At 41.4% G+C, this 18939-nt stretch overlaps 1 protein-coding gene across 1 annotated transcript; it reads right to left on the reverse strand.

Moving 5' to 3' along the window:
• Positions 1-6729, reverse strand: adra2db (adrenergic, alpha-2D-, receptor b). The gene has a single exon (XM_069531881.1). The coding sequence runs from the start codon at positions 5952-5954 to the stop codon at positions 4683-4685; it is 1272 nt and encodes a 423-aa protein (XP_069387982.1). The 5' UTR covers positions 5955-6729; the 3' UTR covers positions 1-4682.
• Between the last annotated feature and the right edge of the window lie 12210 nt (positions 6730-18939).

Here is an 18939-nt window from a genome sequence, read left to right on the forward strand (position 1 = left end):
TAGATCTTTGTTTTTTTATTTACATATCACCTGTGAACACCTACTAGAAACAAAAGAGACGGTTTAATCTAACACGAACTGTTTTGAAATAATGATCTCATGAGAAAGAGTGTGTGGGGATGAAGACAATATCTCCTACTGACGTGTGAAGAAAAACAACAGCAATACAATGTTGAAGAATAACAGAAACCTCAGTGTTTACCTTACATGCAATATGTGCACTGTGCTACCGTGTCTGCCGTCTGTGCTGTTGGAGGCATTTGTGAATGTAAATTTAGTACAGAGATCTCGAAAAATAAATCATGTAGTGGTCAGCAATATAGTGAATTGTTTAAAGCTGCAAAGAGTCACATTTTGTGGAAGAAGAATATTTAAAATAAATATATACTGCCCTCATTAATTATTTTAAAGATAAACAGAGACAGAGGTGCAGTGTTTACTCCACCCTCTCTTTGAATAACTCCTTTTTGTTCATATTTGAGAAGCTAATTTAAAAACGAAGAACAAGGCAATAGAACAAGAGAGATGAATGCATAGAGAGTTACATCTTTAGGGACTGAGGCTGGTTATATTCTATATATATATATATATATATATATCTTAATTATTAACAACAAACCATGTGACAGATTAAAAACAATTATTCTGTGGCTCTCAAACAAAAATCAATTTCTTTCTACTGAAGACATATTTAAAACAGGCCACAAATTTACTCTAATTTATAAAAAAAAAAAAAAAAAAAACAATAAGAGGAATAATTTGAACACTTCAGTTGGGGACTGTCCAAAATAGTTTTTGGTTCTGGGACTTCAATTTTTTAAGACCTTGAAATTGTTTATCAAGCTGTTTGGTTTTCTTTCTTTAAAATGTGCTGATTCATCTTCTGATTAATTTCTAATAATAAATTTTTTCCCCCTACTTTTCCTTTACAGTTGCAAATATTTGCATAATAACTCACACAGAACAACCCCTGCTGCAGAGCATTTGCACAATGATTGTAAATATTGTTTTGAGAAATAGATCTTGAGTTTTCTTAAGTATATTCTGTTAGTGAGTCATCTCCACTTGATTGGTCCACACAGAGGACACACAGACAAGAACACAACACAGAAAGGCCAATAATCTGACTGTCAGCTCTAAGTTCCCGCGGCAGTCTTCTGATTTCCTCTGACACTCGGCGTCATGTGTTGGTTGTTTGTGATCCACAGGGCAATACATTAGAAGTGCCTGGAGACGCTGATCTCAGTCCCACCCTCGCTTCGATGTGACACCGGCTGATTTACGCTAATGACAAACTGGCACTTCTTCTCCAGATACGCAGCTTCATGGGATTGACGCAAGTTTTGGCCTTGCTCGCCTCCGACCCTTATCTTATTAGAGAAAATTGAAAAAGGCAATTACCTGCAGATGCTGCATTGTGTCTGACAAACAAGGTAACATGGCGGAGGACAACAAGCTACTGCTCTCTTAATCGTCCTCGCTCTCTCATCCTAAGGGGTTCCTGCTGTGTTTTTCCCGTGCTTCACCCATCTTGAAACATTTATAACAACATCTCCTCCGACTATTGTGACTGTAAATAGCCTTCCCCTCACTGCTGACTCTAAATAGCGCTGGCAGCAGACCCTGCCTGTCCCCTCTCTCTCTCTAACAGAACAGCCCTGTATAAAGCTTTTCCCTTCGGTCTCCCACTCCAGGAAATGTTTGGGCTCTGTCCGGTTGGTCTGTTTCTCTCATTAAGCCTTTAGAGGGCAGGGGGGCTCACCTCAGCTTCTCTTCCTGAACTAGTCTCCAACTGTGTTTACAGTCTGGGATGAATCAAAGGCTCAATAGATGGAAGTGCAGTCTTGAGAGGCCTGCAAATCAACAGAGTGTAAACAATACAAATTTTTCCTGGGATAGAAAAATGCAATTAGCGCAGCAATTATCCGATGAATGGTGAAGCATTGTGAGGGATCTATGTTACGTCCTGTGTGAAGGTTTTGAGAAGGTGAAATTAAGTCGAATAACACAATGTCACGCCGTCTCTCAGTTTGGACTCAAAAAGAAGACAGGTGAAGTGTGCGAGGAGACATGTCTGGAAGTAGCACTCGGAAAACACTCCAGCTAATTAAAAGCATTGTGCTCCATCCGTACTGCAAAGGAGCAGTTGATTAAAAAGATAATTGAATTGGGAAGTGAGATCTAACCAGGGAGCTGCATGTCGTGTCAGACAGTAATCAGTATACCAACAGGAAGATAATTACATGTGAATGCTCATGTAAACATTTCCAATCATGACTAATGCAGCAACCATTAGTAGTGATGACTGTGCTCTCTGGAGAAATTAAGCTACATGAACAATAACATCCTATTAAGTTGCACATATGCCAATTAGCATCACTCGGATGCTGAGAAGATGAAGACGCTAATTCCGCCACCTCTTGTGAGGTCGACTGGGCCCAGACGTTTTAATTGTTTCAAGAGTTTGTGAATCCCTTTGAGGTAAAGTTTCCCTTCCTTGCACCAGCCCCACTTCTCTCTCACTGTCTAATTCTGCTCATGAATAAAATGGTGGCGCGCATCGAGAGAAAAAGGAAAAGGAGCAACCACCTTCTCCCTTGTTTCCCCTCAACATTTTTTCCAGCAACACTCTTGTGAGTATGAGCTGGCTTCACAACAGAGCGCTTCATTTAACTTTTGCAACAAAAAGAATTCAATTTAAGTGTGACACGCCTGGAAAGGGGGTGATTATCTTTGGCGAGGCACCAGCGAGCTGCTTTGTAGACATTCCTGAGAGGATATAAATAATGTATTTATCCCCAGCATCCCCATGCTTGCAATATGCTGACACAGAGCTGGTCAGCCTTCTCCTCTCAACCAGTGTTCCCCAGAGAAGCTCCACCATGTATTCAACATTTCACATTTTTACACTTTCTATCCTTGAAGCATGAACTCACCACAATATGAGGCTGTGTGGAATACAGAGATGAGCAGCTCTAATACTAACATCCACAATTGTTTTTCCTGTATATAATTTATAACAATGTCTCCATTGTAAACAACTTTGTATATTTTGACCTCCGTCCATTTGTTTGTTGACTGCCACAAAACTTGGTATTGTTCAGGAAGGAACCCATTATAATTTTTTGGTGCAGATCCAGGAATGTTTTTATTACTTTATTTAACATTGCAAGATAGCTGGCGTCCATTTTGCTTAGGAAGGTTCCCAACTGAGTCAAATGACCTGGAAGTATTTCCATAAAACGACCTGTTTAAACTCTCCAAATAATAAGGAAAGGAGCTTTGATGCTTCCTATTTTATCTCCTTTAGTATAGTAAACACTGGACCATCCTTTACAAAAGCAAAGTATGCCGTCCAACAATTCCTTGCGACAGCACCTAGTTGCACCTGGGCAGATCCACGTAAATATAAAGGAATCAGAACAGTTTTCTTCTTGTGACATGATCACATGAGAACAGAGATTATTTTGACTTCCCACAACAGCCGTAGTTTTCAATGCAGCCTGTTGAATTGCTCCTGCTATGAGTCATTTCTGTAGATTTTACACAAGTAGAAATTTACAGGGCACATGAGGTCGTAAAGTACAGCTTTATAAAGCTTTATAAAGGATTACAGCCTGAGGCATGTCTCAAAGATATTAAGCTCTCTTACTGTATCCAAGGAGATTTGATGCTGGTATTTCAGCTTTACCTGAAATACCTGTGTCCAGCGGTGCTGTTTATAGTGATAGAGGGAGCAGGACTGCTTTTTTATTTTGTTTGAACATAAACTCAGTTTTGGAGGTTTTTTTCATCATCTGGCCTGAAGCTTTTCGTTTGTCAAAGAATATAAAATATAGTGGGACAACATAACTGACATTTAAACTCCTGTCCCATGACACTGAGACCGTTTTGTATGGCAGAATCTTGCTCCCACATCTTTGAAATATTTACTGACAAAATACTGAGCTGAGGTTGAAATGAAAATATGCAGATTTGTCCAACAGGGTTTTACAAACGCAGGCCTCCGCTTGGCAATTGTTGCGGTGTGTGGTGGTGTGATGTGCAGTGGGGGTGTGAGATTAGACTCTTATGTAAGTTTAGGGGGGTTCTCTGATAAGACTTAAGGAGCTTTCACTGCAGTTTAACACAAGACGTATCTGAATTATACCTGTAACAATGCCAGACATTTAAATCTGCAGGATTTTGTTTCTTTTTGTTTTTCTCTGTGGAACTTGCTTGCACATCCCCATGCTTATATTACATAGATGAGATGGTGGAGATAGATGTTGTAGGGATCTCAATTTTAAACACCTACTGTTACAGTTACATACAAAATTTCATTTTCACTCTGCAGAATATATCCTTCTGCTTGCGGCAGCATGATCAAATACATGCTTTTCTTTTTCAAAGGTACATGTTTGCAGAACTTTTTAGTGGCCTACATTAAAACTTTACAGATCTCCAGTGAGTTAAATATGTGATGATTAACTTCATCTTTTGCTTTTCTTTTGCTCCACTTCACATTTTATTTATGGACATTTAAATCTGTACACAAGACTGGATTTTTTTCCCCCTCATATAGTTACATTAAATGATTTCTGGAGGGGAACTAGTCAGTCAAGAGCAATGAGTCTTGATAATGCAATTCCTCCCCAGCACTGTTGAGCCATGAAAGGCACAATAATTGTCTACCTCTAGTGTTATGTGCGCTTGGGAGTCCTGCATACAATTTTCTTGAAGGCTTTCCTGAAATCCCTGTTGAAAATGGTGTATATTATGGGGTTCACGGAGCTGTTGCAGTAGCCAATCCAGAAGAAGAGGTTGAAAAGTGCGCCCGGGATGTAGCAGCTGTCTCTGCAGATCGCATGGAGGCTGTAAGTAAAGAAGAAGGGGAACCAGCAGAGCACAAACACCCCCATCACCACCGCCAGCACGAAGGTGAAACGCTTCTCCCGCATCTGGGCCACTTTGGTCTTGTTGACCGCGGCCACCCGGGGTCGCTCCGCCGGGGTCTTCTGCTCCGGGTAGAGCTGTGACGCCCGGGCCGATGCCCAGGAGAGGCGGCAGCTCTGCGGCGGGCAGCAGTCCGACCCCTCCACTTTTCTCCGCTTGGTGAAGCGATGATTGCGCGGTTTGGTGTCCGACGGGCAGCAGCTCTCCTCCAGGTCGATGTCATCCAACTCCCCCTGCCTTTGCTGGTGGCTGCCAGAGCCTTGGCTGCTGGGGCTCTCTATCTCAATCCGGTCCTTCCTGACGAAGCAGGTCTCCGACTGAGAGGGCTGCCTCTCCAGACCGTTTTTGGCCACGAAAACGGTGGAGGAGCGCTGCTTGGCCACTTTGTAGATCTTACAGTAAACCAGAATCATGATGAGACCCGGGGCGAAGAAGGACACCATGCAGGATGAGAGGATGTACCAGGTCTCATCGTTCAGAAGACACTCCCGCTCGTCATGTTTGGTCATGAGGAGAGGAGGGAAGGAGATGATCGCAGATATTATCCACACAACAGCGATCATGGACTTGATGCGTTTCGGTGTCCGCTTCAGGTTGTAGCTCACCGCCTTAGTGACTGACCAGTAGCGGTCCAAGCTGATGGCGCACAGGTGCACGATGGATGAGGTGCAGAACAACACATCCAGAGCCAAGTAGAAGGCGCACCAGGTACTTCCGAAGTACCAGTACCCCATAACCTCATTGGCGAGGGAGAAGGGGATGACCAGCGTGGCCACCAGGATGTCCGCGGACGCCAGAGAGACAAGGAAAAGGTTCTGGGGCGCACGGAGAGCGCGGCTGGTCAGCACCGCCACAATCACCAAAACATTTCCGACAATGGTCACCGAAATAATCACAGTAACCACCAGAATGATGAGTGCAGTAGCTGTCTGTGAGTGTGGCAAGGAAAGCGGTGCGTCCGTGCTGTTCTCATCGTTTGACACGTTTCCCACCAACAGATTTAACTGGGTTAAATCCATGCTGGCTCCAACTTGTCCCTTCGTATCATGTTTCGTGTTTTGCGCCCTTTGTCTTTCCAAAAGAGCCAAGACCGGTTGCACAGAGCTGCTACCCACCAACGTATGGAGATTACGCGTTGCGCGTAATGCTCCTGGTCAGTGCAGAGAGAAGCAAACGAAAGACATAGTACAAATATGTTCTTCCACAATTAACAAATCCTCAATCACAGATTCAGATAGTCCCGACACGCACAGCAAGTTCCAAATGTATTTCAAATGTCAGAAAAACTAGAGATTACAATCCAATGATCCGCGAATATGCTCACTCCTCCAATGTCGCCGTGCGTAATGCTGCTCTTGTGTTACGGTGAACTGCATCGCTTTGGAGCTGCATTGCACACTGCTGGCGGAATGACTGCCCATACAGGAGTGAAGTGACATCACTTCGAGGACCAACCCATGTCTAAACTCGGGAGGGAGAGAGAGAGAGAACAGTTGGATTTGAGATTTTTCAGCAAGTAAAGGTTTTCTCCTCAGATGAGCTCCTGAGCTTCTTGTGTTTGATAACGTAAATCCACACAATGTACTTCTTTTTATGTCTAACTTTTCTCAGCATTACATGCACAGAATGCAGAACAAAATGCCTTATCATTTAAAATGTTTTTCTAAGGTTTACATGCCACTGACAGTGATATGATCGAGGTATAGGGTGACATGGCCATTAAGAGTCAGTGATGCATGTGGAAGTAAAACGGCACAGCCAGAGGTTTTTCTGGACTTTATCATCCTTGCAGGCGTACTAATTATAAAAGGCCACAGTTTTTAAAGAGAGAAGCAGCTGTTTAATGATCTTCTCTTAAATAAAGAGGAACATTGTTCACGGTCCCCCTCTCTGATGGAGGCATAGACTTGTTTGTATGTGCCGTCACACACTGTAATCCCGAACTGTGGTGGCACAGATGGAGGTGACATTACACCTGTTGCTGAATGGCTCTGTTTGCTCTGGAGGTTCAGTTATATAACACTTGAGCAGCAGTGGATATTTACCAGTCAGGAAGGATTTCTTTTTTAGAAAGACACACATGGCCAGGGTCAGCAGTCATTGTGAAATAAATTTAAAAAATGCTTTTGGGCTGATGAGCAGTCTGTGGCTCTGTCCAGCAGACACACGTCACCAACTTTGGATTTGGAAAAAAAAAGTCTATTTATAAAGTAAATAGCATCTGCTGGAAGCCTGTCAGTTTGGGATTTGCAGTCCAGTTAAAGCTGTTTGATGGATGCCAACATAAATGTTGGTGTATGTGTGCGCATCTGTGTTTATCCTTAAAAGTGAGTTTTCTGGAGGTTTAGTAAGAACATACTTTAGTGGCTGCAGTGAGATGGAACACAGAAGGAGTTAGATTTGGGGGAGGGTTTGGACTGCCTATCTGTTAGGATTTGAGGTAATGGCTGGACTCTAAGAGCACAGGAGCGGAGACAGGAATGGGTTTAAAAGGTTTAATGTGCAAGTTGATAAACAGAATGAAGTAGAATGGCACTCAGTCGACTGCATATGGCTGCCAAAGCCTGACAGTCCCCTTAAATTCAATCAAGCTGCACCAAATTGCACACACTCATAAATATAGGTCTGCAAAATGTGCCTGATTTTTTAAGACAAGAAAAAAAAATCTGAGTATGTCACAGAAAGTGAAATCAAATTCCTGGATCTGCCATCCGGGCTGAGATTTGATCCTTTCTTATCCCACTTATCCACCAAATTTCGTGGAATTCTATTCAGTAGTTTCAGTGTAATCCTGCTGACAAACAAACAAATGGACAGGGGTGAAAACTTTACCTCCTTAGTGGAGGTAAATAAATCCAATAATTTTATAATTTCATAATAAGGTGTCTTCTGAGAGTCTCTGGTTCCAATGGACTCTGACCTCTAGTGTTCTGAGAATCTGAATCCACCTGTGGATGTGTGCTGACACATGAGCAGGCAGGAGTCAGAATGTAAGCTCGAGGTGATGGTGGAAAGCAAGGCAGGTATGACTCCTAGGTGCAGACAAAAACAGCAGTGGTTAGATTCAGGCAAGGTAATAAAAGCTCTTTCAAACAAGCAGAGAGGTTGTGTCAAAGCATTTCCGGTGAGCGATGATCTGGCAGGTTGTTCTTACACAAAACAGAGTCTTGTGGTCTAGATAGAGGAATGAAGCTTAAGTGTGAAGGAGTATTGGCGAGACATAAGAAATCTGCATACCCTGACCTGCCAGCGGCACACAGGCACAAGTGCAGGAACCAAATGGGGACCGGCAGGAAAGCCAGGACGTAACAATAACAACAGCAAAACGAACACAGGATACACTCCTCAAGTTATTTACTTTCCTCCTTTCATTCTTCTCTCTCTTTCTGTAATCCCCTGAATGAACATAAAAACAGTGAAGATCATCTAAAGGGTGACTGTCATCATACATCAGCGGCCTGTCGACATCCCCTTAGGTGTCTACCTGCTGCACAACAGAGGGAAAAAACCACTGACCTCAGTAACCAGTGACCTCCAACACAACCATGCAGAATAGCAGGGTTTTGTTGTGTCTGACTGTGTAACCTGCAGGGCAATCCGAGAAATTACATTCAGTTATAATTAACACAAGTGGGCGACTTTTGTTACACAATCCTCTGATGGAAGATGAAATTACACATTTTACTGCTTTTCATCTGGGATCCTCAACATTAAATGTATGGATTTGTCAGAGCAGACAAAAAGCCAACAAGTCTCTGCAGCTGTGAAAGTCAACGTGCACTGTGCAAAAGAAATACCATGCTACTTTCTGCACCTGTAACTTAATCAAGAAATTATGCATGATTCTTGTCTTTGTCCTTCTGCAGATGTTGACAAAATGTTTTGTCTTGTTGCATTAACTCTACTTTCTGCTCAGAGCGGGAGAGACAAGTCATTCCACAAAGAAAGAACAAAGCTCTCTCAACACCACTCTTGTTTTCTCTAATCCAAAACTTGATAAATGCAGAATTTTCAGTTACATAATAAATTACTAAATAAATATTTCTTGAAACGTTTCAATGTGCTGTGTGTGAGGTAATACACATACACACACCCACACACTTTCCTTCATTTCATTTCAGATGTGTCACAAAAATATGCAAACTTTATATTTGGGCTGCACGTCCCAAGACAAATAATTGAAGATAAGGAAAAATAGAATGCATGCAATGTTAAAAATCATACTTAGTACAAGGGGATATCAGAGATGGAACACATTGACTGTAATGCATGAGCTATCAGCTTTTTTATTAATCTGCATTCATATATCACTGTTAATAGAGATTAGCTAAAACGTTGTCTAGTCCTAAAACACCTTCAACAAGTATCGCTGTAGAAACTAGTAACTCGCGAATGGAATTAACTGTAATAAAATAATCACACTTACGTTCCTTCCACCCTTCTGTCTACTTCAATTCAATTCAATTCAATTTTATTTATATAGCGCCAATTCATAATTTACATTATCTCAAGGCACTTTACATTTAAAGGTCAAGACCTTAAAACAATATTAACATAGAGAAACCCAACAGTTCCCACAATGAGCAAGCACAGGCGACTGTGGAGAGGAAAAACTCCCTCATTAACAGGGAGAAACCTCTGGCAGAACCAGGCTCAATGTGGGCGGTCATCTGCCTCGACCGATTGGGGTGAGGAAAGAAAAGTAAGGGGGGAGGAAAGGAGAGATGGGTGGAAAGCGGGGGAGAGAAGAGAGAGATGAGGTGGAGAGAGAGAGACCGGTAACAATTTGGCACCATCAAAATCAAGGCTAACCATAACAATAACAATGTATAGATCTACAACATGACTAGATATATTAATAAATTGCTGAGTTCTTGTAATAAATGCAGACAATGGTGATGGTGGTCGTTGTGGTCCTGTAGTCCCGGTGCCGGAGTTATCTGAAACAAGATAGAGAGAAGAGCCAGAGGGACTATGGGAGGACAAAGTGACACTTTGACATGATGACATGTTAAAACTAATAAATAAATAAATAAATAAATAAAGAGGTGTGGGGGGGCAGAGAGACAGAGAGACAGAGGGAAGTGAAGAAGTGCTCAGTGCATGATGGGAGTTCCCCCAGCAGTCTAAACCTATAGCAGCACAACTAAGGGATGGTTCAGGACTCACCTGATCCAGCCCTAACTATAGGCTTTGTCAAAGAGGAAGGTTTTTAGTTTTACTTTAAATGCTGAGACAGTGTCTGCCTCCCAAACCCAGAGTGGGAGCTGGTTCCACAGGAGAGGAGCCTGATAGCTAAATGTTCTACCTCCTGCCCACTCTTACAGACTCTTGGAACCACTAGAGAGCCTGTGTTTTGGGAACGAAGTGATCTACTTGGATAATAAGGTGTTATCAGCTCTTTGATATATGAGGGGGCTACTGTCAAGTTTAAGCCTTCCCCATCAACTACCCACATAGGAAAATAGTTTTGCCATTTCCAATTGGGTGGTTGGCTCCTGTTTGCCAGATGTGGGCCTCAAGTCGGCCATAGCAATACCGCATGTCAACCGAAGGTGACACAAATTTAATTTGTGCTTTTTGGGCCTTATACAATATTTACCACAGGTGCCACTTTAGGTTCACTTCCAGATAACACCCACATTTGGGCCACATTTGCTATTTTACATTAGGCTCACATGCATTTTGTCCGGTCCCTAAGGAGGCCATGAAGAGCTGCATCATTGCCTGAAGTGGCCCATATCCATATGTGATCTGCGTAAGGTGTCTGCTATCTTTGCAACACACGTCACTCCTCTGCAAAGCAGAACATCAGACTCAGTTACTATTAAAATATAAGCAGCACTCTGAAGCCACAGGAGCATTGGGAGCTTCACAAACACTCAGTCTCGTCAACTCATCAATCATTAGCTTTGCAGCGTGATTTTAACAACTTGTCCCTCTGCCAAAAGGTAATCTGTTGAGTGATGATGTTTTAGTGCTAATTACTGCTCCCAGAAATTATTCATTTAGCAGCAAGTATGAATATGGTCCGTAACACTATTTCACTGCTAATGAGTGTACTTGTTATAAGCTCCACACACACTTTTCTCTGACTTTCTAAGGTGATGACTGATGGACTTAGCTGCAACTAAAACAGAACATGGTGGAGAGGAGCTTGACTAACAAACACCTGACTCCTGACATTTTCCTTTGCAGGTGAGGTGTTGTCAGTAGTATGGTATGCTGACATAGAGTGAGATGAAGCTGATAACACTGTTTATTGACCATACACGACTGGACAGATAAAAAGAATAGATTCCTTGGGAGGGCAGCATCTGATGGCCGTGTTAGCTGAGCTGCCTCTTACCTTCCTGTTTTCTTCTGGCTGCTTAGGCTGGATGTGAGCAGAAACCCACTGCTGCGTTACGTAACACTCCAGGAATAAATGACTGGAGGGGCCGCAAGACATCCTGATCTCCGGTTGCAGGTAATTTGTATAGAAATTCAACCGTAACCCATGGATTACTTAAATACTATAATGCATATTTATGTGTGTGCGTGTGTGTGTCTGTGTGTGTTGCAGGATTTGTTGCATTTGTTGTGTATCCCTCGTGAGGTATGTGTGCAAAGAGTGGGAAGGGACTCTCTGTGTGTGTGTGTGTGTGTGTGTGTGTGTGTGTGTGTGTGTGTGTCACAGCCACACGGTGATTCACCTGTTCTTTTTTCAGAGAACTCTCATCTCTCCACATCCCCAACCTTCTTCTACGCTGCTTGCTGCTGTCAGTGGGCTTGGCAGGTCTAGATGAACGCATCACTGCTGACCTTTGTTGTGCACAAACCAAAAATAATATTTCCTGCAGATTTTTTTTCCACAGCTTTGGACAAAACCACTCTGGAATTTGAGAGTGTCAGTGGCCGGGCTAATAAAGCCCCGAAGGTCAGACATGTCAGCACATTCCGTGGTAGAAGACACAGCAGCAGAAGTTCTGGGTGGGTTTTTATCTGGGAAGTTTTTTTGTTGCCACTAGAGGATTTTCAAATCTCAACAGATTTTGAAAACGTGACCACAGACTCAACAACACACGTAACAGATTTTTTTATATTTCTATTATGAGAGCTTACACGCAGGATGATTCAGTGGAGACACAGAACCACAAACTTCAGAATGAAAGGAAACATACAGCACTCAATTCTACAAGTCTGTCCTCGATTACACTGTCCACCTGGTATATCAACACAAAAGTCTTATTTACACTAGAGGCAGCCGTGTTTCGATTAGAAATAAAAACATCCATATGGTGACGCAGGTTTCTGCTAATTAACCCAATCGCTGCTACTTCCATGCTACACAAGTCTCCTTGATTTTGAATCAGAAATATAAAAAGTGTTGCTCTGAATGATCAGGTCTGTGAACCCATCACACTACAGGATGATTCGGCCAGATAATCTGTTCAGATCAGACTCCAACTGGCAAACCCCCTGTAATTGTGAGGGTTGGCAGCTAGGAATTAGAGCACAGCCCTGGTAGGTGGGATTGGAGAGCTCCCCACTTTTATAAGGACAGGTGCAGGCATTTACTGTTTGGTAGATGGTGACTGCTGTGTTGGTGCAGGTAAGGGACAATGGGAGAAATGTTTTATTTTAATGCTTGAAATCTAATGAAGTGTCTTGTACATTCAGTTGGGAGGCTGTGTTCCCACCCAGACGTCTTTGGCCCCATGTTTGAGAGAAGATTCAGGGTTCGCCTGTAATATTTCATAGCAACGTTAAGGGTGATTGCCCTTTATTAACTGACCTTGTCTCCCCCTCATTGCAGATCAACTGCCAGACTGCTGCTTTGCCTACACCAGTGTTGTCTGGCCACCTGTCTGACGTCTCATGCATCACATTCCTGATGGACTTGTTTGACCTTTAATCGTGTGTTTTTTTGTGTGACTCTGAACCAACTGAGTCTCTTACTCTTTTCTTTGTTTTAGGCAGCAGTCGTGGAATGCACATCACTTTCCATGCAGTGTGGTAGGCCTGAAGGGTGGTGGTCACTTGAACAGTGCGTCGTGGTAGTGATCAGTGTGCTCACCTGGTGTCTATTGGGGTTTGCAATAGAATCTCCCCGTGGTACATACGCTGCCTACTTTATCGTCCCTGCTATTTAGGGTTAAAGTGTGTTGTATCTCTGTGGTCTCAGTGTTTGTTTATTTAGCTTTTATAAAATTAGGAAATGTTTTTACCTATAATAGTCGATCTTTTTTCCTTTCCCAGGTCATCCATTCTAGTCCTCCCATTATTAAATAAAGATTTATTTGTGAACTGAATGCACGTCTCTGCTTTTCTTGAAACCACAAATTAAGGTCATTGGGGTCCAATATGATATATGATAGGTTGTTTTAAAGACAAATCTGTCATTCTGAAAACTGTAGGGTGACACAATCAACACAAGGGCTGAGTCAGACCAAAGAATTATCCTCATAAGGCTTGGAAGGGCGATAACAAGTAAATTGGACATTTAAAAAAAACCTGTGGTCCTTTTTTAAAATTCAAATACTCTGTAATTATTCATTCAATAGGTAATTTAAGTCATTTTAATGCATTTAAACTAGGAACTGATCAACGTTCCATCAGCTGCTCTTTGAATTTGAATGCGGTTTAAAGGGCTACATCTTCAATAAGAGCAGTAATGACTGTGTGCACATCCAGCAGAGGAAGGCGCTTTACATATTCAATTCGAAAACCCGAGAGAAAAGACTTCCTGCAAAAACACTTGAGTGAATTAGTTCCTTCATCTAAGTTTAAAGAAAATACCACATTTGTAGCTGCTTAAAAGAGGCTCAAGGTGTTTGGTTAAATGCACAGTGGGCCTTTAGCTACTTCAGAGAAAAATGTATGGGGATTAAGAGGCAACAGATGAGTATGAGGGCCTGTGGCAAAGTCCTCAATCTAATATCCTTTGTCCTAAAAACGTATAATCCCCTTATTGGCTTCATTTTGAGACAGTAAAGCGATGACTTAGATCACATGATAGTTTGGTCATTGTTGTGAACTATTAAGATGATATGTGTCATGGACGCTTGACTCAAGTGATTGTATTTCAACTGATAAATGAGATTCAAAGGAGGCTAAATGCTAATTGCACATGAGATGGTACAATAGATGGAAAAAAGAACCTTGCCTTTTCCGTCAGTAAACATCCAAACATCAGTAACTGGCACTTCCTGTGCACCTGGTCTCCTGCACTTTGTCTTGTCTTACTGAACAGATTTAAAATTTAATGGTCTCCTGCTGTACTGAAACATCAGTATCAGTATCTGTCCCTCAGTTGTAAGTTGCTTTGAATAAATGTAACTGCCCAAATACATTAAATGTACAATTGGGCCTGAGGATGGGGGCAGCGCAAAGTCATGTCACCACAAAAATTTAATCTGTGCTTTATACTTCTGCTGGGATTTTGGTCATGTGTGATTTCATTGACTAAATTGATTGAGTAAATTAGTTAGATTTTGACCTGCTGATGGCATCATTAATACAAATCAGGAGTAAAGTAAAGTACACAACATACATTTTTCTTCAAACACTGTCTATCCTCTTAGGGAGTTAATATTGCTAATGCTAATATTTGATTTAGCTCAAATCACGTAGATGCTAGCTTGGCTGTAAACAAGAGTTTTCACACTCATGCGATACAGAGAAGGTAGAATAATCTCTTGCAATAAAAAATATATTTTACATGCAATGCACAGAAACAAGTATTTTTCAAGCTGCTTGATCTTTCTACTCTCGGTTGCAGAAATTATATAGTATGAGGCGGTGGAAAGGAAGAGCTGACTCAGTCCTCCATGTTTTGTTTCACTGGACTCTGTTTCAGAGATAACAGAAAGCTGCGGTCAAGGCTGGCATGCAGGACAGGGAGAATCGCTCTCAGGAAATTGAAACTACTCTGCTACTTCTGACAGTGCCTTCAGTATTCACTATGTTTACATGAATCACATATGCAGAACACTTTTTGCTCTTTGCTATGGAGGCTGCTGCTTTCAGGTCCATTTGCAAATACTTACAGAATAAAACTTACAAAAGACGGACTTATATTTTTCCTTATTAGTTTATATATTTTTCTTTAGTTTTCCTTATGTAGTTTCCATCCAACTCCACAGATGACATTGAATAAGATTATGGACCTCGTGCTAACAATTTACCTCTGACTGTGCTGTGTCCAAATCCTAACCACTGTGAATAGTTAGTATTCTGGGTGTCCCTCTGCATCCAGCAACCAGGCCAAATACTCATTAAATCATTTTGAATTTGACTTTGACCTCGTTCCGTTAGTTCTGAGTCAGCCTGCGTAGAACAGTTGTGCCTTTTGATATCACAGATAACATCTTTGTTTATTACCCATGAGCATTGCTCTAGGCACATAATGCTGCTCTCTCACATACTGCACATAATTTCGGTTATTTTTTAAATTTTGGTTATGTTTTTTATTATTATGATTGATTCACTGGTGTTCTATTAGTTGAAAGTGAGTTTCAATATAAAGATCACAAACACATTGTTGTTGGATACAAAACAAAAAACATAATGGGCGTGATTGGCTTTTTATTTTATAAAAGATTATCTCACCTTATTTCTTATACCGATATTTATCTGAGGCTTCTGATGTTTAAAGCAGTGTAACAGCTTCCACTTGAATTTTATTATACCTCACTAGATTCAAACATTCATGAAATCTATGCTATGGGTTTTTTTAGACTGTTTGATCAAAGCAACAACAAAGGAACAGGATGATGTTCCACACATGAGAGATGCTGTACTGTAGCAGAATAAGGCATCTTCGTAATCATACATAAAAGCTTATATGATTCAGTGTGTTTTGGCATCTATCAGCTCTGCCCTCTGACCTTGTTTCCAGTGGTTCATAGCTATATATTTGTCCATTAGAGGATCGTGGGGTCGCAGATTGCAGAGTGAGTCATTGGGCACACTGAAATACTCCTGAATGAGATGGCAATGTGAAGCAGGACATGTGGCAGCTGTGCTCTGTTCAGCTTAGGAGCATGACATGGATGTGGACAGCATTGCAGAAAATTGAGGAGGTGGCTATTGGACACTTTTCAGACAGCGTCCTTCTGTCACCAATTCCCAGCGAGCTTTGTCAGATCCCATTTTCTCGCCATCTCTCTCATGTTCCTGTGGCGACAACTGTCACCTGTGGGCTCTGTAAGCTGCTGTTTCACTTCACCCCTCGTTCTTTCTCCATACTTGTTGCTCTCCGCCTCCAGTTGTCACCTCACATTTCCATGAGACAGGAGTCTCTTTGCCTTGACCATCTGGTGCAGCTTTTGGGGATTCTCAGCTCCCTCCTTTGCCACGCTGCTCCGTGGCAGCAAACCTGTTGCCGTGCAGTGCCCAGGTCCAAAGATCAAAGCACCATTCACAAGGATCATTGAAAGAAAATCTACTTTCATCCTGGTAAAATGCACTTGCTAGGTCGAGTCAGTTAAGTATGACCATCATCATCATGATCCCTTTTAAATTAAACATGCATCTTTAGTGACATTAGTTTGCAGAGCTGCAGTCTTGGAATATCACAGAACGACTGTATTTTTTAGAATAAGGGTGAAATAAAAATTCAGCAAGTTAATAAGAACATTACAAACATGGTAGTGCCTTTTTGCCAAAAGGTCCTGGGATGTCTATTATATATGTCGATCCAGTTCACAGCTGTAATACAGTAAGACGTGTACTAAACTGCAGATAACCATAGCAACTAGACATCTGCTTGAGATTACCAGATTGTAACTCTGAGTACAATTTCCCTCACCGTAAATCAAAGTTATATAAACAAAACATGAAACAAGTATTATTGTGTGAGCAAATCCATTTTGTGTGTATTTATATCTCTACTCCATGACCCTCCAAACCACTACTGTAGCAGCCATTAGACTGGACTGCTCCTTTCCTCAGGAGGGGCTGTGGAAAAGGGGGTGTGTTAAAATCCATATGATTGGGACACACCTGTGTGCCAGAGGGGGAACGAAGAAAAAAACAACAGGAGAGTGTGTGAGAGGAGAGCAGGAGCAGAGAAACAAAAGAGTGGCTGGAACAGGGGTGACTTTTTGGAGAAAAGCACAAGAAACCGAAGAAAACTGACGGACCACGTCTTCCTGAATCATCTGAGTGGGTTTGGATAACTTTACCTTTTTTGCTGATGATTAACGTGAACAACAGCTTGGGATTTTAACTGTGGATCATTGCTCCTTTGGAAACTCATTATTTCCTTTTGCCCAGAGACTGCCACTATCCTTGCACTCACCACTGTGCCCATTCCACACTATCCCACAGCCACAACTTCTCCCAGTTTGGACTCTCCCTTCCCCCTCATATCCCAGTAACACCACCTAGACTGACCTCATCCCCCCCCCCCCCCCCCACACACACACACACACACACACACACACACACACACACACACACACACACACACACACCCACATACACACACATTCCCATTCACACTACATTTCTGGACATTTACAAATGGACACTATTTAAACGAATGAAAGCAAAAGAAAGACATTTACTTTGAATTAATTGTTTTATGTTGTTGCTGATATGTTTTCATGTGACTCAGGACAAATTCTGAAATTAACTGAAGTGTTTTTATTTTGTTAAAGGGATTTATTTTGTCCTGAAATTCTGTTCTGTTCATTAATAATTCTTGAAATTTAATTTTGGAGTGGACATTATGTGATTTTGATTTAAACCTATTCTTTCAACATTTTGTGGTGTGTGACCTTATTGAGACCAAAAACCCTGAGGTATCTGTGATAAATTTGATATAATTAGAATTTATATAGTTATATCTGGCACCCTAATTAAACCACTTTCAGGTTTTCTTAAGTTACGCTACAGTACTCAAATTCCTATTTTATTCAAAAACTGTCATGTTAATCTTATAAAACACATTGCACAATTTGAGTTTAAATGACTGGGGCACAAAGCAGTAGTAAGGGGGCACTTTCTCTGAGCAGTTCCACCAAATAAGATATTTTCTTTCTAAAACTGTGACTTGGTTTCATTGAGACTATTGAATGCAAGCCAGAATATCCATCCATCCATTATCTGAACCGCTAATCCTTTGAGGGTCACACATATCTACAGTCAGTTTAGTCTGGGATTTGAACTGGAAACCTTGCCGTGAGTACTGACCACTGCACCATGCACTGTGCCTCCCCAAATTCTCCAATATTTCTGAAGAAATTATTAGAAATTTCTTTACTATTGAATATCAGAACTCAGTGTATTATGACTGGCTCGTCACTCCGACAGCCTCTTTGAAACATTATTCATCGCTTTCAAACTACTTTTATTATTTGCCAAGTCCTTGCAAGAAAATGTTTGTGTTTATTTATAGCCCTTTGAAGATTTACGTAAATGTCAGGCAGCCTGTCTTAGAGTATTAATGACGCTGATCGCACACTCAAAACAATGAAGACAGTTTTTTTGACAATCTGGATTTTTTTCCCCCCTGAGGATATTTGTTCACCAGTTCTTTATTTAAATATTATTCATTCCCTGCTAAATGTGATAAGACAGCAGATGTGACCTCTGACTTATTATTGTGAAACGTGTTGGCTAACTCCTCTGTCAGTGTCACAAAGAACTGAGTGTCTGGCTAGGACAGGAATGGGTAAACACAGTTGTCACAAACCCACTGTCAGCTCCTCGACGCACACATACAATTGTCTCCTTGGTCCTTATGAACCAGTTACACTGACTGATAGTTCTCCATTTCTTCTGTTCAGGAATGTTGCTGAGCAGTTATATTTTCTGCATTTTATATTCTAAAAGAACCTCCAAATTTAAATCACTTCTTTTTTACATTCTTCTCTGAAATGAAGTTTATTCTGTGCTCCTCTCTGTCCTCAATGAGTTTTATGCCTATAGAAACTAATTCAATCCATTTACTATTTCTGTTATATAATAGGCCTGAAACATTAAGATAAGACTTGTTTTCAAAAAATGTATTTA

This window comes from Paralichthys olivaceus, chromosome 9 (assembly GCF_024713975.1).
Source record: "Paralichthys olivaceus isolate ysfri-2021 chromosome 9, ASM2471397v2, whole genome shotgun sequence".
NCBI lineage: Eukaryota > Metazoa > Chordata > Actinopteri > Pleuronectiformes > Paralichthyidae > Paralichthys > Paralichthys olivaceus.